The sequence below is a fragment of the Numida meleagris genome, chromosome 1 (assembly GCF_002078875.1).
Source record: "Numida meleagris isolate 19003 breed g44 Domestic line chromosome 1, NumMel1.0, whole genome shotgun sequence".
NCBI classification, from domain to species: domain Eukaryota; kingdom Metazoa; phylum Chordata; class Aves; order Galliformes; family Numididae; genus Numida; species Numida meleagris.
In genome coordinates, this window is record NC_034409.1 from 42,192,496 (window position 1) to 42,218,913 (window position 26,418).

General features: G+C 37.4%; 1 protein-coding gene across 1 annotated transcript in view; it reads right to left on the reverse strand.

Moving 5' to 3' along the window:
* The window catches only part of SLC6A15 (solute carrier family 6 member 15), a 36,613-nt gene extending 14,265 nt beyond the window's left edge, over positions 1–22,348 (reverse strand). The window contains exons 1-4 of the mRNA XM_021385310.1: positions 21,198–22,348; positions 11,195–11,670; positions 2,584–2,741; positions 1,939–2,065 (exon numbers count right to left, since the gene is read on the reverse strand). Of these exons, the coding sequence (XP_021240985.1) occupies positions 1,939–2,065; positions 2,584–2,741; positions 11,195–11,483 (574 nt within the window). The 5' untranslated portion in view covers positions 11,484–11,670; positions 21,198–22,348. The remainder of the gene's footprint in view (positions 1–1,938; positions 2,066–2,583; positions 2,742–11,194; positions 11,671–21,197) is intronic.

Genomic DNA, 26,418 nt, shown 5'->3' on the forward strand with positions numbered 1-26,418 from the left:
TGAAACTTCTGGATAAAACTTTTTAAAACACTCTTTTGGTATTACATATTCCTCTGCATATGATCAATCCAAGTCCTAGACAGAAATTATTTTTCAATTAAGTAGATAAAGACTTGAACTTCATTCTTAACACATAAGATTAGACTTCCTATATATAAAACTGTGAGTACTCTCTGTGAAAATTCTCCCTCTGAAGCTGAAAACTGATTTCTAATAATTTTGAAAAAAATACGAAGAGCATTACAAATAGTGTCTGCTTTGACATGGAACCCAAATCAACAATTACAAATGTTAATAACACATCAATATTAAACTGATGAGAAAAAAAATGGCTCCTACACACACCTATGTTCATATGAAAGTTGTGACACATTCCAACAGTTACTTTTTTTTTTTACTATTCTATAATTCTACCTTATTCATGACATCAAACAGTTTAAGAAATGTTGTGCATCTAATACATAGAAATAGAAATAATTCTTCCAAAAAAAAAAAGATTTACTTTTTTTTACAAATTATTTTTATTTGACAATCAAACATATTTCTAAGTGAGGTCCTGAGTCAAGATGATTAAAGAAAACAAGGAAAAAATATAGCAGACATCAGATCTTCACCAAAATAAACTGTCAAAAGTGACAGGATGATATCAAATATAATACTTTTATGTGTTTTAGCTTAGTTTAAATGACTTCTCCTGAAGGTAGGCTGAAAAACTCTATCTTACCATTTGGGCAGGATAAGAACATGTAAACAGACAAAAACTGTGGCTTGGTCGTGATCTTGTGGTCCAGTGCTTGTAGAATACAGCTGATTTGAATGAGTGCCAACATTCACAAATACTGATTATTTTTTTCAAACAATTGAAGGAAGTAACCCTTGCAAAAACCATTTAAAAACGCCGTACAGCTTTTCAAATATCCATGGTTATGGCATTCATTAAAGGATGGGGAGAGGAATGCAAAAGATAATAAATGAAAATTTAAGATCTGATTTAAAAATAAATGAAAATAAATATTTCATATTTCAAGAGCAAGACAAATGCCAAGCATGCAATTACCATAACTGAAACGAAGGTATAGGAAACTTTTCATGCTGTTGCATAATACTTCCATATAAGACTTATTACAACAGAAAATCACCAGTGATCTAATTGTTATTGGTTTACAAAGGAAGTAGTGCTTTAATCATATGCATTTCACTGAAGTTTACAGTTTTCCATTTTCTGCTTTTTTAGTAGGCAACCCCTCTTACTTTGTCTCCAGGACGTATGTCATACTAAAAAAAAAATGGAGAAACAACTCTTCTATCTTTGTTTTTCACCAAGTAAGCATTAAAAGAAGTATCAAAATCAGAAAAAAAGTTATGATAAATTGTATTTTTTGTTTTTTTTTCCTGCAACATACAAAGCAACACTCACCTAATTTTATTACTCTTTATTACAAATGCTGTTGACTGCGATGTTCTTTTCCAAAACCTTTGTATTTGTCTTAGATTAGTTTGTTGTATTTTTTCCAAGGATCACAATGTGACATTTTATTAAAATGCATTACCAACTTTGTGTACAACACTTTTTCCCACAAATATCTGTTTAAATCACATTTTTTTCTTCTTTTAGTTTCAAAATCTCAAACTTAATGTGACTGACAAAATGACAATAGAGAATTAAGAGAGTAACTCACTATAAACTCTGTTCAGCATTTCAGCAAAAAAAAATATTAATAGGGACAATAAAGTGAAAAATCTCTCTTTTCAGTTCTCTTCGGTTATGTCAACAATAACCAGCAATAAAAAGACATAGTTTTAAAAGCAGACTTTTAATTCATATATTTTTTCCCCAGTAAGCCTTGTGAAATCCAGTGAAATTCAGCAGAAAGATTAGGTTTTACTTAGTGAGTGGATCTGTATTTGTACGATTTTTAAGAACATTAACAGACTTACATGTATGGGATGCATTTTTAACTAGAGGACACTGGTCCCATGGTAATGGATGCTGAAAAGACTGGGAAAAGTAAAACAGACTCCATCCAATAATGACATTGTAGTACAGAGCCACAAAGAAACATACCTATTAAAAATACAAAAAAAAAAAAAAAGACATACCAAAAAATTAGATTTATGAACTACATTTGTAAATTCAAAAATAAAAAAAAACACCCTACTGACATTACCTTTGTAGATTTCTGAATGTCAGACAAGCAACCTAATTTTCACTAGAATTAGTCACAATAAGAACTGAATGGGTCTTTCTATTATAAATTAACAACGGCTTTTTACACTTTCGCTTTGCTCTATAGTTATCATGTGACATCTATATTTTCAAAGGCTTATTTTTCCTCCCAGAAGTCTAATCTGTTCCCAAGTTCCTAATTTCCAAAGAATCACAAAATACAAGTTAACTGGTTTTACAAATACATCCATATAAACATTTTTACTGTACTAATTTAAGATCTTCCTAAACAGCGTAAATTGATCTTATAGCCCAGCTATAGGTCAGTGCTTTTTCCTTGCAGGAAAATAGAAAGTGTAAATCATACAAATTGGAAGTGAGTTAAGGTAAAAAAAAAAAAAAAAAAAAAAACTTACTACACAACTTGCAAACCCAATTCCTCCAAGTTTAGGGCTGATATAATTCCATACACCGATACTCCCTCGGCGGATTCTCTGCCCCACAGAAAGCTCCAAGAAAAAGAGCGGAATCCCTATGATCAGTAGCAAGATTAAATATGGCACAAGATAGGCACCTAGAAAAGGAACAAAGTAGAAATTAGAGTGAGTGAAGAAAGAGTCACTATCTGACATAACTCATATGAGACCACCCAATACCTTCAAGCTTGTGTCATTCATGGCAAAGCTTTCTCCATTGCATACAAAGAATGATTTCAATTGGATGCTGGACACAAATCTTGTAAGATCAGAAAAGTGCTGAGATAGCTTATTTCTAAAGCAATGTAATGTTTTCAGGCAAATTTTACTAAAAGTGAATCATTTTCTAATCTAATTGTTTGTTTGAGTCATTACTTTTGCTTGCTTGAAAGTTTGGGCATATAAACAAATTTTTTGTTTCAGGAGCTGAATCATCATTTCCTAAAAAAAATCCTGAATCTGCATTTGTAACAGAGCAGCAAGACTGAATTTATAAAGGAAATACAGAGCATGCTGTGCTGTTACAACACTGAACTTCATCCAATCTTCAGTGCAGTTTCAAAAGACTATAGTGTTTTTTTCTCCATGTACACTTCAGGTGCTCGGGAAGGGCAGAACAGTGATCCTATTCAGCTAAGCAAACAACAGTCTTGCCCCATTTCTACCAGGCTCTAGGGAGATACCAGAGACATGAGGTAGAAGTGAGATGGAGTTATCAGAGAACCAGACAGCCCACTTGCAGTACTCACAAGCTCCTACTAAAGACTTCTGAGAACACAACTGTTACTTCATCTTTTATATGTATGTGAAACAATTCCTCTTTTCAACGCTGTATTCCCAGGATGTGGTCACACACAATTCTAACTTCAGGGTGTATCTCCATCTATTTCAGCAAAACTATTTGCGAGCAAAATTTATTCATATGCTAAGTGCACTGACAGTTTAGAGCCAAACTTCATCTTTGCCGCTGAGGAATATACAGGGCTACAGCTAAAACAATATCCAGGTACCAGCAATTAGAAATACAGTACCTAATTTTCAAATGTGTGACTCTTACACTGCAATATAGGGTACTGTGCTGGCCACCCTGCCTAAGTCTTTTAATTGCAAACACCATACGGCTAATGAAAATCACCTGAGATGTGGCATGTCGAAGCAAACAGGCTACAAAGCAACAACTCAGAGATGGGGATAGTAAGGAGCCTAATCAGTCTAATCTCTTCTGTGATGAGAGAGAAGCTGAGCACAGTTCAAAAGCCAATTTGGGATTTATCCTCAACTCAAGCTAAGCACTACTTTAAGTTTCCTTACCCAGTGACAACTTCCTAGGGCTTTTTCAAGAGCCTATCAAAATACACTGCAATTTACATATCCTTAGTAGGTGGCTTATTTCAGGGAATAGGCTTTATTTTAGAGAAGTTAAACTTTCATAAGCTGTGCAGAAGGCATCAGATTTTATGGTGCCATCTGCTCTTGTTTAGGTCCATTTGCTATCTTACTCTTCATGAAACATGCACAAAGAGGACACCATCACCTTAGGTTATAAAGAATTTATGAAGATCCTAAGCATGGAGTAACGAAAGTCTTGAGTCTAAGAAAAGTAAGAAAAAGATAGAGGAAAAAAATTTTTTTTTAAATAGCCACTGATGGACCAGACAAAGAACCTATTGATTTTATTTACCCTACAGTCTGTAGGCTACTGTTAGTAATGAAACAGTTCCTTGAGTTTTATTTTCATGACAACATGGTAATGCAATGAAAGCACTAGAGCAGCATTTGTTCAAAAACTACACGAGGCTCTGAATAAAGTACTGGTTTAGAGAATACAGTGCTACCTCATAGAGACAAATATCATGGTCTATCTACCTATTTCATACACTGTCTGATTAAGTATGTGATATAAATACTGTTTATCCTGCAGTAGCAGCTACATTCCCAATTTGTACTCTGGCATCCCTTGTGTTTTGCCTTGTATATGGCACATAATGTTACAAACACAAAGGATTTACTTCCTACCATGGAAAAACAAAAACAAAAAACAGAAGGAATAGAAGGAAATAAATGTAATGAAAACTGAGAAATAGAGTAACAACAGCATTCTAAAATGAGGAGGCCTATCTAAGAATGTAGAAGACATATAATACCATTAAGTACTCTTGTTTTATCACCATCATTCTCCCAGAATTTCTGTGAGATGGGACTACACTGTTAATTCACACTGTAAACGAGACACAGAAGCTTAGGCATCACTAGCTTTAAAAATGTGGTTGTACAATTCATTGAAAATCAACAGTACACAGGTTTTTTAATACTGTAACACTATTGCAAATTATACCTAATGCCTTAATTAGATAGGCATTGCATGGCTAGGCAGAGAAAAGCCTAAACATCTCAAAAAAGTTGGGGCCTAAGTGACTTACCCTGTATCCCACTGGATGACTGCACTAGAGCAGCAACTGAACCCAGTTCTTCTGTGTCCCAGTCCACAACCTTAATCACAAGGCTGCAAAGTTAAGCACATGTTTAAAGACTGGGCTGATGTGGGTGCTTTATGGTGCAGTATCAATGTAAGTAGCAAGATTTATCAGTCAGATTCAACTAAATGAGTTAAATGAATGTGGTGTTAAATCCACATTACATTATACGTTACACAACCCTGTAATTCAATATGGATGGCCAGCGGAGATCATCTCTTTACTTAAGGGCTTGTGCAGAGGACCTGAAACACTGGTACACTTATCAATCAAACCTACTCAGCTCCCTTCTGATAGTCCCCGTAAGGACATAATGGACTACAGTGAACATCTGGGTTTAAGTACAATGCGGTTTAGACACATAGTTGTATAATCTAACTGTATCAAAGCTGCAAAATGCTTCTGTGTCCTATAGTTCACATACCCCACAGTATCTCTGCACAAGTACTTTGTTTCATCCTTCCCTTGAAGCAAGACCTGCTTCGATAATCTGTAAGACAACTTCACTTGATCATAAAACAGAATCACTATGGAAACAGCTTAGCATGTATTTTATTAGCCAGTCCATGAAAACATGTGTCCTTGGAGTAGCAATATTGAATAAGGATCATTTTTATTTGAATTAGAACAATAAACAGTACATGCCGGCCTTGAACAGCATCCTAAAATTAGTTACATTCATATTGTCTGCCACATCTGCCAACTAAACAATTTTTTGGCAGTTACAATTTTGTGGTTCAGTATCCCCAGGTCTCCTTTCTACAGTTTAAAAACCTTTCAACTCTAAAATCACTTTATTTGCATATTTTGGTCTTAAACATTGGCTTTTCCATTAAAAAAAAAATTACTCTATATTTTTGTCTCAACTTCATAAGGAAAAGATATGCATACTCAAACTATATCACATCTTTTTTCATTAGAAGTAATGGCAAAAATACAAACGATTTCTTGATTTTTGGACCTAGTGAATATTAATACTGTGCACAACACAAATTTCATGTCTTATTTTTTTATTTAGCCAAGTATCATAATCAGATATCTAATAAATAATTTCTCTTTAAATTATATACTAAATTTAGCAACATTATTGCTAGAAGTGGAATGTTACCACTGTATTTTATTTAAGTTTTTATAAATGCCCAGAAAAAAAGAAAGAAAGAAAAAAAGAAAGAAAGATAGAAAAAGGGCATGGGTTTCAGTGAGTGGAGTTAGAAAACAGTTCCAGAAGTAATATAACATAACTATTACCACTCTGATAGTACAGAACTTTTCTTCTCCTTACCATTCTCGATACAACTTGAAAAATCTAAAAACTTTACAGATTTGTTTCAATTGCTGCTGTGGTAGTTTTTCATCTACTGTTTCATTCCTGTTCATTGCAGGGGAGTTGGACCGGATGACCTTTAAAGGTCCCTTCCAACTCTAAGGATTCTATGATTCTATAATTCTACAAATCAAATCTTATTCAATGCACGTGAGCTTTACCACTGGCTTGATAAGACATCAGGGTTCTTGTACCTTACAGCATACTTACTAATAGAAAGCTTGCAAGAAGACCTTATCCAGATGAAGATTAACTTATTTTGAATATCAAGTGTTAAAATTGTCAAAGTTATGAGAAGTGGACAACATAACATCAAAGATTTACAGTCTACTAAACTTCTTTAAGTGAATTCATTCACAATTACAAAACACAAATTGTTTTTATCAAGAAAACTCTAATAATAAAGTTTTTATGTCGTATCAGTAGGTTTACAGCCTATCTTACTGATTGGATGGTGTACCTGTCAGTAGTCTTACACAGATTTAGTATGTGTGCCTATTTACAAAACTGTGTTTAAATCCCCTTAGCCAATCAGCTCTAATGAAGAATTAAGCTTGCAAAATAAAAATCAGACATTTTCAGTGCACTGAGTGAGAAAAAAATAAATGTCATGAGCTTGATGCTATAGTGTAAATTAAGAATTCACAAAATAATATTGAAAATATTAATGAATTCAAACCATTGATTACACACTATTGATAAAAAGCTAAGTAACAAAGCTGCTGAACATATTATCAGTGTTGGAAATACAAGAGTACTTGCTTTGTTCCCATTCCACTAAAATTTGACAATAAGACTAAATTATCCAGTCACTGCTGAGTCTATAAAAGTTTACATGTTATTTCCTCAGTAGTTCTCAGGAATAGCTGCTTTGTTTCTCATAAGCTCACAGAATAAAACTATTCAATTTGCTGATATTTCAGTACAAAATCCAGACTCCTTAACTACAAAACCTCCTGATACAATTTCACTGGTCAATCTTTTCAAATGCATTGGCAAAGTAATCTGCTATAGATTTTCTCATGCTAGTCACACCCTTTATCTTTTAATCTTTTGTTTACTAGTTTGTTGGGTATTTTTTTTACCTCTAACATTAAAGGAATATTAAAAGTACTGACCTTAAAAAAAAAAATCAGGAAAATTGAGTCAATACTCATGAAAGTACAACACAAAATTCTGGGGTGCAAAGACACTCAATAACTCAACATTAGAATAAACTCCTAGACAACTGTGTTCACTTGTCTTCACAATAAATCTCACTTAAACATCATTTATGCTAGCAGAACAGACAAATTACTTCATTTTGGTTACTTCTAATAAGTGAATCTACTACTTTATTTCAACCTTTAACCAGAGTAAACTCTAAATATTTTTTTGTTTGAAAAACATGAAAGGTGAAGAAGCTACTCACCAGATGATTGATTACAATAAACAGCAGGAAAATATAGACCTGAACTGTTTATTTTTAAGACTCGCTACAAATCACAAGGAACTGAGACAGCTTTGAACCTACTGCATGCTAACATAGGAGGGCTGCTCTGAAAGTAATGCCTCCTATTTTCTTACGTTGGTCCACAATGTCAGAGGCAGATGGTGGTGGCATGGCAGTAGAGGTTGAACTTTCCTCCCAGTACTCCGTTACATTATGTTGCTGTGTAATAGATGGCAGCAGAGGGGCAGTCTGACAAATAGTGTCTGACATGAAAGTGCATATGAAGCAAAGGGGTGTCATTAAATTCTGCCATATGGAAGATATGATGCCCACTGACACTGATGCTTGCTGAGAGTTTATGGAGACCAAACAGTGAATGTGAGCACAGTAGTGGGAGGGTGGTGTGTTTCAGCTGTTGTGACAGTGATGTGAAAGACAAACCACGTTCTGTATGGCTACACAGATTTTTAAGAGCATGGCATGCAGGCTCTTGTTCATCACTGGTGAAAATGCATCTCTAATGGTGGTGACTACGTAGAAAAATAGTGTTTTGTAGCTGAGAATTTGCTCTATCAAATAGTGTCATCGTGTTCTTTGTCTCTGTTGTGGCTTCCTTGGAAATAAATAGGAGGCATTATCTGGAATAAATATGAAGACCAGGATCACTTGACCACAACAGGGCACATAAGATAGCATGGCTTCACAGACAGGCAGGAAACAGTCATCCCAGTTTTGAGATAAGTCAAAGTATTAAAACGTCATCAACTAAGGAATAAAGTGCACTAGCAGAGAGCAGAATAGGGATCAAAAAAACAAGTAAGTGTGCTAATCACTAGGTTAAGGCCTTCTAGATCCCTTCTTCCAGTTTATTCTGAACAATTTGCTCTTCTCTGAACATCCTGAACTTCAGAAACTCCTCTCTCACTCAAACAGTCCAGATGTTGTGATTAGGACATATTCTCAGAGAAATGGATTGAACAGCTTCAGATTCCAACTGAATCCACAGAATCTGATAGCTATCAAAAACAAGGAAAGAAGGCAACAGGACTGAGGCCAGGTGCAAGGGCAAACTGAGTGGAGAGTATGAGGGAGAACTCTCCTGCATGGTGGTAACAGCTGTTACATCAGCTCTCCTATCTTACGTAACTTCACTCTGACTATAATTAAATACTGAAAGACAAAGACCCGTGCTAGTGTCTAAAAAACAAGGAGTTGTTATCATTCTGTTAATTATTTTTCTTCTATTCACATTGGCTACGTCCCCAGATGATTTAAAACATTGTGAATTCCTTGAAACTGCTAGTTTTCATCAGCACATTATATGGTCCACCCTGAGTAGTTAATTTTCTATCAGAATTATTACAAAATTTGTTGTGTTACTTATTGTCTTTTGCTCAAAGTGCAACATGAATTAAAAGACAGAATTCCAGCTAAATTACTATATCGAGTTTTACCTCCTAACTTGACATTTATTCCTGAAATTCTGTTATGAAGTTTTTATACAGAAAGTGTGTATCTGAAAAAAACACATACATTTGTCTTCACATAGTAATAAATAAGTTGCATAGTGTAAAAATGGTTAATATCAAAACCTTTTTAATTTACCTTGAGTATACTCATTTCCGATGCAAATTACCTTTGTGAGGCATTAATGAAAATCAGCTTTTTAACCTATAGGCTGGAATAGTGGAAGAGGTGCCCTAACTACCAGATGGAGATTGGGTTTTGCCTACCAGGGAGAATGTGGTTCTCTGGTGAGGATAGTGGTGAAGGAGTTAAAGATCCGTAGTCAGGTCCTTCTGAACAATTTCAGACCTTCACTCACTGATCCTAAAACTCCGTTGGGTGCTCCCTCATTCTCAGCCAACTAAATGCACACCACTGAGGCCTCAAATTCTCTTAATACTTGCTACATTACAGCTACATCCCTTGTTACACTGAAGTCCGTTACACCTGTATACTAGCTTCTTTGCTCTCTCTTACAATAAACATTCACTGGGAAAGATCAAAGAGAGAAAGCCAAGGAAGCCTTAGCTCTAATGATCACTTGCTTTCCTCTGTCTTGCAAAATTAGCAACCACGTTAAATTCAGACTTTCAAACTGTTGCAACTGTAGTCTTGAGCTACATCTTGATACCATAATTACAATGAAATTATCTAGAATATAACATTTTAATAGCTACTTCAACTAGTATCAGTCTGCTCTAAAATTATTTAACAGAAGTATTAATTTTTTCAACTAATAGTGATTCATGACAAAATCTAAGTTATCTAGTAAGCTAGATGACATTGTCTTTCATTGAAAATCTGTTTTTTTTGAGAAACTACATACAACTTCTGTTTTCTCAGTTAACATCACAGTTACAGATGAAGAAAATTTTAGCTTCCATACAGATCATATGACTTTCCCTCCAGAAGAAAGGGGAAGAGAAAAGGAAGTTAAATGAGTGTGAAAAAAAATTCTTGCACTAAGCAAATATCAAAGAATTTATACTTTATACTGGAGATGGAAGATGTGAAAGTAAAAAATCTCCCTTTTTACCTTTTAAACTGAGTAAGAGACAGTGGAGAATTATACTCTGATTATACTCTAGACTAATTTTTATGGTACAGCATGGGATAAAACACTAATCCCAGAGGAAGGCATCTAGCCACCTATTTTCTTCTATATTCAAGACCATAGATGGACAGCTAATAAATAATGTTGTTTTAAGTGAAAGGTAAAATATTTAGGAAAATAGAAACATGTAACAGCATAAAAAAGACACATTCCCTTAATGCAAATTTTATGATGCAAATTAATCATTATCAGTAAAACAAAGAATCCTTTTCACTCACTAATTTGCAGGAAGTAAATAAAGAACTAGGAGCTGAAGACAATCAAAAAGCAAATCTCTGAAGCTTAGTACTGCTAAATAGTAAAGACCGAATACTGCTTTGGTCTTTAAAGTGGATGTAGACTTAATGCTTTGATTCATTCCCCAAGTACTATAAAGAACACTTTAAAACAGTGAAAACCCAGTCCTAAGTAATGCAAAGCCTCAAGAAAGACCTAACAAAGTTTTGGTTAACCACTGGTTAAGTCCCAAGAACTGTAAGAAACTATCAACATTGAAATGAGAAAATGGAATCTTAGAATTATCTACTACTTACTTTAGCATATCTGTCTCACTAAATAAAGAGAACATGGACCTTTCCTCAAAAGATCTGGCAGAAATTAAAGAAAAATCTAACGTGCTGCAGAAGGTTTTACTGTATCTGCGCTAACCTTAATCTTAAAGGTTAGCTTCATCATTTAGCTACCACTATCACAAGACTTACCTCCACCATTTTTCTGACACAGATACGGGAATCGCCACACATTCCCTAATCCTACAGAAAATCCAACTTGTGCCAGAATGTATTGGAGTTTGCTATTCCAAGCAGGTCTTTCATCTTCCACATCTGAGCCTTCTTCAACATCCACATCTTTTTCTTCCTGATCATCAACCATCAGCTCACTCTTCTTAAAGGCATCATCTGAAGAGTCTTCATTAGAAAGAAGGTCCTTAACTGACTCAATGACCTCATCATCTAGGTCTCTTTTCACTACCTTGCTGTTTTTAGGCATTTGTAATATGAGAAAAATACAGAAGTCAAGTTCAGTTTGGACAGATGGAGAAGTGCTGAAGAAAGCTCTCCCTCTGCTTGGCAAAAAAAAATTGAAGAAGTAGAATAAAGATGCTGCCTGAGTCCTTGATAGCAGGGAATCAAAAATAAGGACTTCTGTATCAGAATGTTTGTCCTACTGAAAGTATCTGTGAGGAAAAAAAAAAAAGAATATTATACAATGCAGAACTTAATATAGTAATCATATGTTCTGGTTTACCCATTTTTCCTTATATATAAGGTTTGAGAAGAGAAAGAAAAAAAAAAGAGAAGAAAGAGATACTAAATTTCTTTCACATTGTAGGACATAAATTCATGTTTTCATATAAAATGCATTTCATTCACTTGTTTAGGGCTTTTTTTGATTGTTTTTTCAACTGTTTCCTACAGATAGATAGGATAATTGCTCATATTTCAATCTGGAAGCATAATTAGATTCTTCTTACTAGACAGATTAGGGCATGCACTTTTCTTACAATTTGGGAGGCCAGCTCCATTCTTTCCCAACTTCGAAGGTCCACTTGAACTGCTGAGTTTATTAAAAATATACTTTAAGCAAAGTAGATTAATGTTTGGGGACCATTTCTGAAAGTCATACACCAATTAAGATGCTGATGTATAGGACAAACTCAGCACTTCAAAGGCAAGGGAGATTTATTTATTCTTCTTCTAGGAATACATAACCACAACCATATTTTCAAAGGAGAGAGGCTCATATCTTCTGAGCATTAATGCTTCAGATACTTTATTGGAAAAAGGAAATAACTAAACATATATAAAACATTTGAGAAGCTGTTACCAAACTCATTGAAAAAGCCTACTGCATGCACTCAAATGTGCATGCACAGACAAAAAAACAAACGAACAACAAAAAAAACTAACCTGCATTTAAATACATGCTTTTCTTTAACACAGTGAATCACTTATAAGGACTGACAGACTTCCTTGCAGCTGCCACACTGAAGGTAGGAATTTGGGTAGGAATTTTTTTCAAGAAATTCAGAATTTCTCTTCTATTCACATGGGACAAAACTGATATGTGCAAAACCATCTGCACAATTAAGAGTCTTAAAAGGGATTTAGACTATGTGCTAAGCTTCTTGAAAACCCTAAAGCAGGACCAGATTTCCACATGAGTCTAATCAAAACTCCTGACTGATGAGAATCAGAAATTCCTAGAGGATACATGCAAACTTTCTGGTTTTGCTTATGAACTTGCCACAATATCTGGTCCATAAGATGAAGACTGTACTATACTGTGAGGAACTCACATAGAGCTGAGAGCTGTTCAGAGCATTACTGCACAGACAGCACAATAATTGAGACCTCAAGACTGCTTCAGTGCCTAGTGACAGGTCACAAAGAATGAAGTTAAGCCACTGGAATGCAGCCCACAGCTTATCCAGGAGACACAAAAACAGCACTAAAACCTCTGCGAGCACGAGTGCTATTATCAGCCTTGGGTCTGACAGGATAATTAACTTTTTGAAAGTTTCCTAGGATTTTGAAGCTGAACCTCACTTCAGTTGCCTACTGAACTCCATTGTAATCTCATTCAATTCATTCCCTAGATTTCTGTAACTGCCTTTTCACCTTCCCTCTCTCTCTGTCACTGCCTCCTCTTACCAACTTCACCTATGGGCATGGATCCCACATTTTTCAAGCACAGTTGAGATGGTTTGTGATCTGCTTCGCAGCTCACCACTGATGCTGGAAGGGCTCAAGATCCTATAAATCTTCCTTCTAAACATGTGGTGGAGCTAGTAGCAGGCTTTATTTTGACTGAAACTAGCTCTTCAAAAAAATAAAAATAAAATTAAAAAATAACTGTATGAGCAGGACACAGAACAGTGTAATGGGGAAAGCAACTTTATCTATTTTATCTTTCAGATTGTAAACTCTTCAAAAAACTGTATCCTGTTCTAGTTATTCTTCAGCAGCTGTAGCTGTGACTGACATTTAGATAGACACAGGATGCAAACACCAATAATACATCAGTTGAAGCATTTATGCAGTCCTAATGGAGCTTTGGGATTACAAACCACAGCATCTGTTACTTCAACTGCTACTTCTATTCACTTTCCAAACTTCTCCTTTCATTTCCTTGATGTAAATTACGGCAGCTTCCCAGTTCCATTAATTAGTAACAACATCAGGTAGTAAAAAGTTAAAATGAAACAATTTCATCTCTGTTCTTGATATAAAAGTTGCAGAAGTCAATCTAATCTACATCAAAATTTGTCTGTATGTCTGAAATCCTTTTTGAATTGTAAGAAACAGACAGCCATTTATCAGTATTTATTAAAATATTTTAAAAGATCACACCCATACAGGTATTTTAGCTATAACAACTTTCAGAGTAGCAAAATGATTTATCTGCTGCTCTCCCAAATGAGTCAATGCCAATAGAAATTGCATCATTCTGCCTGTCCTCTCATGCATTAAACACTGCATTGCTACACTTCAGTATACACTGGGCCTGATATTGTTATTCTTAGCACAATATCATATTAAGTTTCCCTTCATTAACCTTCCATTAAGCAGGCTGTTATCAATAGTAATATCATAGTACAGGCTTGCAATATCTGAGAAAATGCTGGAGGCATGCTCAGCAGGCTGGTGGGACAATGTTCATTTTCAACAGTACGAGTTTGCTAATTGAATATGTATTATTAGCCAGACTGTGTCAAAGAGTACACTGCTGACGTCCTTCAGGATACCTCACAAATCTACAGGTGGATTTGGACTTTACAACTTGTTTTCTGTACTAAGAGTTTACTCTAAACCAAACACAGTCCTACCTCAGCAGACACTACCATCAGGTGCACTTAGTCAAAATGTGGTCCCAGTTGATTTGTTCAAGGGCTCTGATGCTGTGTTGTGCTTTCCCAGAACACACTCCAAGAGACTTGCACAAAACCCTCTTTCTCTGATCAACCTGCTCAGAAGGTGAACTCCAAACTACTCAGCCTGAGCCAAGTACAGATATGAATGTCCCCAGATGAAGGCTGAAAGAGGAGACACCTGGTAAAAATTGCTCACTGGCAGAGTTGGCTAACCAGGAATCACTGAACAAGCTTTATTTTGTATCACACAAATGAACATTAGCACTTCTTACCTATAAAATACTATTTTAGGCTCCCAAATAATTTGGCTCTTGTCAAGTACAGAGCTGAAGTTCTTCATTATAATCAAGAAATAATTAAGAAATATAATGCACAATTCTGTTAAACTGCTCTTTCAATTCCACTTATAGCTGCCTTCTATATAGACTTGTGTAGTAATAAAGCATTATGGACTGCTTCTCCTAGTATCTCCAAAGTACTCTCCTAAGATAAATAAAACCACCACATTTACCAACAAACTAAAGAATTTGGTATCAGACTCAGACATTACAGTCATTATTTTAAGCTTTAAGTCTTAAATCTTGCCATGGATGGTAAAATATTATTATATGATACTATTACCAGCACACTGGATTTAAAAGTAAAATGTCAAAAATACAACTTAGTTTTATTAAAGCTCTTTTTTGAGGTTACTTTTTTTTTTTTTCCTATTTTATTTATATCCATATTCACTGGAGAATATGATTCTTCTCTGGACTTTTCCACAACTTAAAGCAGTAAAGAACGATGCTATCCCTTTTCTTATGTAAAATACCACTTTAAAATCCTAAAGTTAATCTTAAACTGACCTAACAACTGTCCCTACTGTTTGAGGGAATTTAACAGAACAGAAGTTACTGAAAATTACCAGGGTTCAAAATCTGAGTTGGCATAAACAAAGTTTTTGGAAATAAGATGCTAAATCAACCTAAGATATTTAAGATGTCTTACTAGTATTGTCCTTGATATGTTAAATTTTATACTTCTTTCTGGTACTGAAAGTTAAAAACAGTCTTTTCTCACACATCAATAAAACTGCAGAACAAAACTTTCCTTCTAAGACAGTGGGAATTTTGTTATTTTCCTTCATGGGAGAAGAATCAAGCCTTAACACATGCAGAGGGAAAGCAACATGATTAGAATGCCACATTATTAGCAGATTAAGCAATAATAATCCCTTGCAACACAAAATTCAGACCCAAATTAGCTCCTTAGCAGATCTGGGCTCTCTATACAACTTTTAATTCAGGTACAAATCCAAATTTTGTTTTGCTGGCACAGGAAGATAAGAAAGGCAGTCTCAGCTGACCGGACTGCAGGCATTTCCAGTAGGACTGGAGACAACTTTGTCAGCTAAGGCACAAAAAGACCCATTCAGAAACGTTTCGCTTCATAATATTGTCTCCTAATCTTTCTTATATGTATTCTCAAGTAAAGGAGCTGTAGTAGGGTTAGCTGTAATCAAAATACAGCAACTCAGTAGAATTATCTGTACTCAGATTTCAATAAATGAATAATAATTCTCAAATATTCTTTGATAAAAAACGGTTTCAATCTTTGTCTAAGCTAGAAGAAGGAAAAAAAAGTGTCTATTTCATAAAAGGATATCAAGAAAGCTCAGACAAATTAAGAAGTCAGAATATGTTACTATAACATCATAAAAATTGAGAAAAAAATGGATACCTTTTTAAGTTCAATGTTTGCCATTAAAGGCAGGGAGAAAAATATTACTGTTCATTTCTTCAGAGCTAATTAATCATCTCTGATGAAGCACTCAACATATTAACATGCTACGCTGGGGGTAGCAAAACACAATATAGAGCTGCAACAAGTTCATAGTACTATAATCTCTCATTTGAGCATAGACTGTGAGAGCACAGTGCACCAGCCCAGTCCCAAAAGCTTGGCAAAATCGCCTGTTGACTAAATCTCCTCCCTGACCAGTATGATTCAGCAGAGGACACAGAACAAAAAGTCAGGATTCTCACCGTGGCAGACATTCAGAAATGATCTTGACTGAAATACACAACAAATTTACTGGCTGAGAATTACATGCAAAAGTGATGAAGATGAAACATATAAAATGCACCTTAAATATGAAGTCTACAGCCAATATAGAAAATTGAAAGGCTAAGTTTTAGGAGCAAAAGACTGCTGTGAGTCCACAGTAAGGAATCAGATAACTGGTGCCAAGACGATGGGGTGAATAGCTGATGATAATACTTAACTGAGAGAAAAAGAATACTGAGGGAACAAAGCAGGTTTTGTGGGAGTACTGAACTCGTGAAGAATGGTTATTGCTGGAGGAATCTGTGTACAGATAATTATTTCAGCAAGAGTTACAACGGGTTACAGTATGCACTTAGCAAACTGAATGAGTGTTGCAATGCAGCATTATGTTTTTTGGTGGAAACAAGAATATGCACCACAGTCTTTTTGCCTAGTCAAGTCCATTTTATCTACCCACTCCAGCAGTCATTATTCTGCTCTTCAGTATGAATTACATGACCTAGCACTTTGCCCTAGCTGGTTTAATGCAGCTCGTTAGCAGTAGATACAGATTCAAAGGGTATCTAACTCAATCACAATGAAAGATAATTATATTCTGTAGAATGAAACTTACATGTATCTGCATTCTTTAGTGATTCTGAGACATGCTAATGTACATTACACATTTTTTATTCTGGTGTTCATAAAGCTAAATCATTTAGACTATAGCAAAAGTGTTTAAATACACAAGATTAAATTCAGACCTGATGTAAGTATGGGTAGTTACAGACTTCAGTGACACGGGGTCTGCTTAATATCACTGAGAAATTTGTTCTCAGTTCCTACAAAATGTTCTTTGTGTTGTGCATCAAGAATTGACCAACAATTTCTTTCCCAGACTAGTCTCCTCCAGTTACTGGAAAATGCTCTCTACAGTCAGAAGAAAAAAATACAATGGCTTAACAAGAAAAGTAAGATTTCCTTCTCAGAATTGTTCAGTTTCTTCAGCATCACTGGGTGAAGAGAAATATCTGAGAGAGAAGGCTACAACCTAGACCTCTTGAACATCATTTTTTTCTTCTCATTGCACGCAAGTTCTGAACTTTATTGGTCCTACTGTAGTTCATCACCACCTTTCATAGGTTTCTCAATATTTTCTTCTCACAAATCAACTTCACTGAAACACTTGACAGAATTGCAGGGCACACTCTCTGTAATTTCCTATTCAGATGGAGAAAACTATCACTTATCCTTATAGGTTTTATTGAAGGATTAAATGTAGAAGCTACCACTCTTCCAGTTACATGAAATAATGCAAGCAATTCTGAAGGTACCGACTGTTCACTGGAACAGTATGATAGTCATAACTGTTGGCAATGTGGAAAAAAAATCTCTATTTTCTAAATTAACCATATAAGCCACAACACGACCATGATTTTATTATGAAATCTTATCACACACTTCTCAGATAGGAGAGAATATGAAAATATCTTAAATATTTAACTCAAGAACTGAAGTTATTTAAGTTACAAAATCAAGTATTGAAAGTTAGATATTCTGCCTTCTGTGCATCTGAATGGTTCAATAAGTAAATCAAGTTGTCCTTGGGGAAAAAAAAAAAAAAAAAAAGTGGTTACTTCTTTGCCTGCTTTCTATACATAAAAGTAAAAGAAAATGTAAACTGTATGTTAGCAGAAATCTTGCTTCTCCTCAAAACAGAGTGTTTTATTTAATGATATAAATAATACTTTCAAATTACGTTAGAGTAAAGCCCTGAATTTTAAAAGAAAATATTTAATCTAAATTCCATTATAGAAAACCCAAAACTGTAAAGTCGCCATTCCAATTTCTCATCCCTTCTCCATTTTAGCATAAGAGTATGCTGAATCATTAGCGCTGCGGTACACATTTCTGGCACTTGAAATACTAATATCATTTGCCAGCAGCAAAGGTCAGTTTTCCCAAAGTGGGAAACAGACCACTGGCACCGTGAACTAGATTCAAGGCCTTGCTGTACACAACATTACACAGCCTTTTTCTTTTCTCTTTCCCATACAGCAAATAAGGAACTAAGAGTCTCAGAATGAAGAATAAGAACAAGGAGCTCTGTTTCAATGCAGGCTTCTGGGAAGCTCAGCCCAATTATTCTCATTCCCTAAAAACTCTTCTAACAGTTACCATTGTTATTTCATCCTATTTTGCATGGACTTGTCAGGTTCTGAATACCCAGCTGTTCAAAAGAGTAATGTTCAGTTATCATTATTCACTGATATTTTTTCCTAGAACATTTCCTGAGTAATAACAGCAAGGCTACTCCAAGAAAAAGAGAGTTGCTAAAGTTTTGGGATGCCACCTGCTGATATGTCAAAGTTCTTCTGCAACCAATGGAAAATTTAGAGGTCTTTAGTCACATAGAAAAGCTGCTTCTAATATTATTATCATTTTCTTTTACAACCTTTTATATGCTGATATATATAGTTTATGAGTAAGCTGTTCTTCCAAAAAACTCAATAGATATCCTGTATTTTGGAGCAAGAACATTACTCCTTGATATGAGTGGAAAAGTGCAGTGGAAAATAGCTGGGGACTTGGGTGTGCACATGTAGATCTGTGGATGCTCTTGGTTGTGCACTAGAGGTTTACAGAAGAAATTCTGTCTTCCTGAGAAGATTTCTACCACAAATATTTCCCTAGAGATTTAATTCCATACCACCACCACAGCAACTACCCCAATGCACATTAGCAATGCAATTCATACCAAAAGGATTAGCTTTAATTAGCAGATGGCATGTTTCTTGCTATTATCTCCCAAATATATTTCCAAATAACCTGTGATTTTTTTTTCTTTTCTGATAAATTCAACATTTTAAAAATTTTGTGCATACAGGCTTTTGCAATATACAGCAGAGAAAAGAGTTGACAGAGTCGTTCACACTATACGGTCCTCATCTGCACTATTACTTTTTTGCTTGCTCGCCTGTAAGAAAAAAGAAAACTGTAAGAATGGCAAGACACTAGAGGTCAACAGGAATCAGCTTAGTCCGCAAAAGCATTTTCAACATGTTTTAGCAGCTTTGCTTCTTCAATTTCTGTATTTGTGGGACACCCAAATAGCAATTAAATGGCTTTGTTTTTCATCCATGGATCAAAACCAATGGAATTCTTTCTTCTTGAATCTGAAGTGCCCAACTGAGCGCAAATGAAGTTTTTGATGTGCAGCAAATGCAGAATCATGCTGTAACCCTGAAGTTATCTTAATAAGGTCTCTGTGTAAATCACAATCTTGTATATTAGCAGAGAAAAAAGTAATCTACCTATGTATTTTGTAAAGTTTTCTTTTAAATAAGATATTGATAATGTATATCTGTGAAACACAATGCTAAATAGGAAAAAAAAATGGGAATATTGTCATCATTTTTTAATCATATGGAGAAAGCAGAATAATAGATGGATAACATATCCAAGGCATATGTACATTACACCAGATAACTCAATGAAATTTTTATTTTCTTCATGTATACTCCTCTTCGGAGTGGAGAGCAGAGATGTGGATCTCCATCCTATAGCATGTCACAGTGCCACATTTACAGAGCCTTACTGTTTAAAAATAATTAAGCTTCTCTTATGAATCAATACTACGGCAGCGAGCTTGATACACAGCAATATCACACAGACAAAATAAAATGGCTGATAAGGACGAGGTCTTGGCTACAGCATCTTTTACAAATAAAACAAAGTGCAAATTACTGAAATGGAGTAAATTCCATTGCAATCTCTCAACAGGCAAGTTAGTGTGACAGTGCAGGCATCGCATTTGCTTCCACAGCAAAAGCAAAGCATTGCAACGAAATCCCAGTTTACCCTAATGCAAATGTGGGCATGGGAAATTAAGAGGTTTAATAAGAAAACAGAAGAGATTTAAAAACTTGGAAGAGAAGTGCGGGCATCAATCTGTCACCCCGTGGGTATTGCAGAGGGCTGCAGTCATTACAAGCCCGAACAGTAAATACTTCCCAGACGCATCGAGGTTGAGAAAAGGTCCTCATTACCATACCCACCCAAACATGGCTGACACCGGGGCGCGCCGGTCCTGCGCCTGCCGTGCTGCTCCGGCCACCGCGGCCGAGGGATGCGGGATGCGGGCAGCGCCGCGAGGTTCCGCGCCGCTCTCTGCGGGCGACGCCCGATGCACAGCGACAACAGCGCTGCGCAGCCAGGCCCGAGCCCTCCTCCGCCCTGTATCTGCAGCGTGAGAGGCTGCGGAGGGTACAAGAAGGGGATGGGTGCCGCTGGCACATGCCTGCCCCGCATCTGGTGGAGCCGGGCGGCAGCCGCTCGCAGAACGCAGCAGACCCCGCCATGCAGCCGGCCCTCGCCCCCCGCTTCTGCTACTGAAACTCGCGCTGGAGGTGGTGTACGCCACACGCGGGAGATGAATGAATGAATGAATGAAATTTTTGTCACTCGTGATGGGAAAAGAATGTATATCCCCCACCAGAGCAAAGAGAGAAAAAAAAAAAAGGCGCACTGTACATCTTTGTAACCCACCGCTGAGTTCAAACACATACGCGGCTCGCAGCGAGCGCTCGCTATTGTCTCCCGAGGGGCCAGCTTTCTGCTCGCGGGGCCGCAGGAAAGCGGGCACCGAGCGCAGGGCACCCCGCGCCGCACCCCACCCCGCTCCCCGCCCGGCGGCAAGAGAGCCGGGACGGGCGCGACTGACACTCCCGCTGCCCTCCGTCACACCAGCCCCGGGCGCGGCTCCGCGAGGCCCCTCCGCCCGAAGGGCGCCGCCGCCTTACCTCCTCCGCCCGCCGGCAGCGGGAAGGAGCCGGGTGCCCCCGCGGGCGCGAGGCAGCGAGCGGAGCTCAGCGGCGGACAGACGGCGACGGCGCGCACATGTACCCAACCCTGGCTGCGGCGGCAGCGTTTAAAGACGGACATAAAAGCGTCAGGGGGAGAGGAAGGGGGAGGGCGGTGGCGGGCCGGGGGAGCCGCACCTCCTGACGCAGGGAGGAGCCCCCTCCCCCCCACCGCCTGCAGCAGCATCTCCTGAGCCGGAGGCGGGGGGGGAGGAGGGCAGAGGCGGCGGCGGCGGGAAGGGGCGGAGGAGGAAGGAGACGCCCCCCACCTAGCAGCCCGCCCGCCTGCCTGTCGGCGCCGCCGGGGCCTACTTGCAGTCCCGGGCCCATGTGCCTCACGCGTGGGCTGCGAGGGGCCTTCGGGCGAGGGTGGAGGGGCACAGGCCAGGAGGGGACCCCCGGGCTGTGGGTTTCCTTGGAGGTCGTGCAGTAGAGGGGTGCAGGTCTGAGGAAAGACTGGGCAGTCAGAGGAAGGGCGGCAGCACAGTGGCCACGGTGGGTCCATCTCCAGGCTGGAGGTCGAGATGCACACTGCGGAGGGGACGGGGGGACAGTGTGAGGAGCGCAGATAGCACCAACCGGCGCTGGTGGTGGTGCTGCTGCAAAAGTCTTGTAGTGCTAGCTTTCATCGCTGACACAAACCACTTGGGGGTGAAATTGGGATACTTCTCTTTAATCACCCCGTAAGCTTCCTATCACTAGGTCTGTCCACTGGCTTTGTGCTATTTTGCTTGTTTGCAATCCTTTTTCTCTAAAAACATTCATCAGTTCTGGTTAGAAGGAAGGCAGCTAGTAAGAGCTGGAAAGAAAGCTGCACAGAGGCGCAGAGCTGGCCAAGGAAGGTGGGTTTGCTTTGCTGAAGATGGGCACAATGAAATGGAGTATGGACCTTCCTTGTGTTCAGTGTGAATAATAATTGCAACAATTTAACACACATGCTGAAACAGAATAAAACTTCCTTATGCTGCCTGAATGAAGGAGAGATTTTTCTTCAGTGTTACGAATTCTCCCTAGCTGACTTGAATGTTTAGCAGAGAAAACTGTGATGCAAACCTATGTTCCTATTTCTACTTCATTATCAAAAGCAATTTGTCGTAGTGTGGTATATTCCTAATTGCTAGTACACTTTAATAAGAATTTCCACAAGTGGTGTTTCAGTTATGTGCAGAAACAGTCCTGCAAATAAATATATTCTGTATTTTACGGATACATTTACAATATGTTTGATTGAATACAAGAAATATGGTGTTTTTTGTTTTTTTTTTTACCATAAGGGTGATGAGGCACTGACACAGGTTGCCCAGAGAGCTGGTGAATCCATATAGAGTTCAAGGTCAGGCTGGAGGGAGCTCTGAGCAACCTGCCCTAGCTATCGATGTTCCTGTTCGCCGTGGGGGAGCTGGACCAGATGACCTCTAAGGATCCCTTCCAACTCAAACCATTCCATGACTGGGTACTGTTTGGAACTATAAGGAGAAGAATTTACATTTTCTGCTGCCACATAATAAGAATTAGGCTTTCTTTCTTTCTTTCTTTTTTGTTTGTTAGATCAACTGATAAAGTTATCATATGACCACATAGCTTATTGCCACAGAAAAAGGTCATTCCTGGATGCTTTTGAATTCTGTGTACAGTTAGTGATGAGCTCAGATCTGTAATCATATTGTCAATTAACTGATGAGTAATTTTACTGTGAGAAAGGCATCATTCAATTTTTATTGTCCATCAAACAGATCCTCAGTTACTTACTTTTTCTTTCAGCAATTGCAATTCTGCTAATAACATTTTAATAAGTGAATATAGAGTAACACATGGGTAACCATTCAGCAGCAATATTTTCGTCTTCTTCAGACTTTCTGCAAACCAACAACTTACAGTCTGAATAGATGGGCTAGGGCACTTTTACTGTAGCTCTTGTAAGTAGGATATTCTTACTGCAGATCTTGCCATCACCTTTGTTGTCTTTTTATTAAGTTTACTGAAACTTAAAACAACCATCTTTAAATCTCACACTGATTTAATCTTCAAAGAGCAGATATTTCCAGCTTCAGAAATGTAGAAGTGAATGTGTATAAGTGACAAACATATGATACAAAAGTAGCTTGCTGATTTTTTTGCCATATTTTTAAGCACTAGAAGCCACTGATGGACAAAAATTTTGGGATTAGCCCTGACAGTGTTGAGCTACACTGTAGGCTAATTTATCATTCTGTAACCCAAGTGCCTACACATGTAGAGAGAATGCCTCATTTGCTGGTCAGACTTGATGAATCTGCTCTATCTGTGCTGGTGACTCAGGAGATCTAAGGACAGAAACAGTCTGAGTGGGAAGCAAGAAAGGCCAGCATGAGAAATGTCCTAAAGAAAAGCTGCATTTTTTTGGATGTAAGCATGTCTAAAAAAAAAAAAATCTACTCATTTAAAAATCAATTTTTTATACATTTTCTAACCATTGAATAACTGCAGTCTTAATTAATAACATACTGAGTTCTTTAAAAATCTCTTCTGCCCTGAAGTATTTGTATTCATTAGTGTCATAGTGTGTCATTCTGTAAGAGGTGAAAGTTAAAAATAATGTTCTTCTAGCTTAGATGAAGTAACTTGCACATATCAAAATAGGAATAAATATGAGTGTACAGCAGTAAATTTGAATTGAAACAGTGATAGCTGACTGTCATTATTACTGATTAAAATCATCCTTAATGTTTATTCATGGTCTAGGGCATAAACTTCCAGGACAGAATGGTTTAGTGGTTTGAACCTGTTCAGACTTCTCTGTAAAAATCTGTTGCATGGTGCTTCAATTAAAAATGTCACTTACTGTTAAATGAGTCTTTTGTATATAGATAGATCTATCTATATACTAATATACATAGATATATACAAATATATATTTCTGGAGAAGAGGAAGCTCAGGGGAGACCTTATTGCTCTCTATAACTACCTGAAGGGAGGTTGTAGTGAGCTGGGGATTGGCCTCTTCTCTCTTCAGCTAGTGATAGGATGAGAGGGAATGGCCTCAAGTTGTGCCAGGGGAGATTTAGGCTGGACGTTAGGAAATACTACTTTTCTGAAAGAGAGGACAGGCGCTGGAATGGGCTGCCCAGGGAGGTGGTGGAGTCACCGACCCTGGAGGTGTTCAAGGAACGTTTAGATGTTATGTTGGGGGACATGGTCTAGTGAGAACTATTGGTGATAGGTGGATGGTTGGACTGGGTGATCTTGTAGGTCTTTTCCAATCTTGGTGATTCAATGATTCTATGATATAGAATCAGTGCATGTAAATGACACTTTTTCACATGGGGACTAAGTATGGAATCAGATAACACAGCATCTCACACCTTTTGAAGTTGTCAATATTCTTAATGTTCTCTCTATCTCTGTATTAGTATTGAATTTTAGCTTCAGCTATTGCCACTAAGAGTATTGCATATTGTAAGCTGATAGGCACAAGTAATTATCCACTATGCCGATCTGCTCCAGCTGTACCATGATGGCTTAAGTCTCTGGGAGACTGTTTTACACCAATACTTTATATTTACAGATTTTAAACTATGATCTGACGTGCAGTAGGTATGCAGATGCTTCACACAGAAAGTCAAGTACGCTGTCAATAGCAAACCTAATGTTTTATACTTATCAAGTTGATTGCTCTAAGGACTGTGTTCCACCTGAATATTGATTCTATGCTACTTTCAAACTCTGGTAGAAACAATAAAATATGCTTAGCTTTGCTGGTATAGTTTCTAAATGCCTTTTGCCAGTGCCAATGTCCGTTCTAGACAGCATCATTTGTTAATGTCTTGTCAGTAACTCTCAACTAACTGGTGTTTTCAACACCAGTTTTGGACCACTGAATAAATTCTCAGCCTATTAAAATATGTCCAATGGATGGTGAGCACATTTCTGAATGCATTAATGGGAACTGCTGCGAAGGAGAGAAGATTCTTGGATTTATTGCCTAACTTGGCTTATCTTTCTGAAAATGAGAGAACATGATAGAGGAACATTCTAAAATTCAAATCTGATCTGACGTCTGTGTCACACATAAACTTATGCAACTCAGGCAGCTGGATTTGATGGTGACTTCAGTGTCCAAGCAACCCAATCCAGCTGACTACCCCATTTTAGTGGAGAATAGTATTAGAAATGAAGTCCCAGAAGTTGTGAGCTCTCATGAAAATCTGTCTGGATTAAATGTGCCCTTCTGTCACCTATTGGAGAAATAAAACATCACAGATACTTCCCAACATGAAACAGTATCATCATGTTAAATAATAGAACGCTTGAAAGATGTGCAAATCACAGATGCTCATGGCACCACAAGATTAATTACAGGTAAAAAAATACACAATCCAAACTAGTAAGACTCATATAAAATCGTATTTTAGCAGTTATACCTAACAAAATTGATTGTGGTACTTGTGAATATGTGGAAAATAAAGATGTAATTCCAATAATTGAGCCATTCTTTGTACCTCTGGTTATGTAAAAAGATATCATCATATCTAAGTTGACGGTGGCATTGTAAAAAGCTAGCAACCACTTAAGCCACGTCTTTCCTTGAAGATATAACAACAGCCATAATAGCTACAAGAATTTATTCCCTAGCATACAAATGAAATTTCAAGACAACAAACTTAAAAACAATGTGGTTGAGTGGGCTGAAAGTTAGGCTAAATAGTTAATAAATCATCCAGCAAATGCACAGCAAATAGAGGAATAAAATAGGCTATGCTAAACATTAGGCATGGTAACAAAACTCTGAAATTGATCCTGAACAAAAATAAAATGTGAACTTTTTAACATATATGTGGGTCTTCCTAAAAGTAATGCCTCCTATTTATTTCCATAGAAACGACAACAGATAAAAAGAGCACAATAACACTTCTTGGCAGAGCAAATTCTCAGCTACAAAACACTATTTTTCAACATAGTCACCACCATTAGCTATGCATTTTCATCAGAGTTGAAGAGCTTGCATGCCATGCTCATAAAAATCAGCGCCAGCAGAGATGACCCACTGTCATTGTCATCACTGCTGAAATGCACCACCCACTGCCTCACTTACATCCATTGTTTCATCCCCATAAACATTCAGTAAGCTTCCATTAATGTCAATAGGTGCCATTTTTTCCACATGGAGGAATTTGATGACACA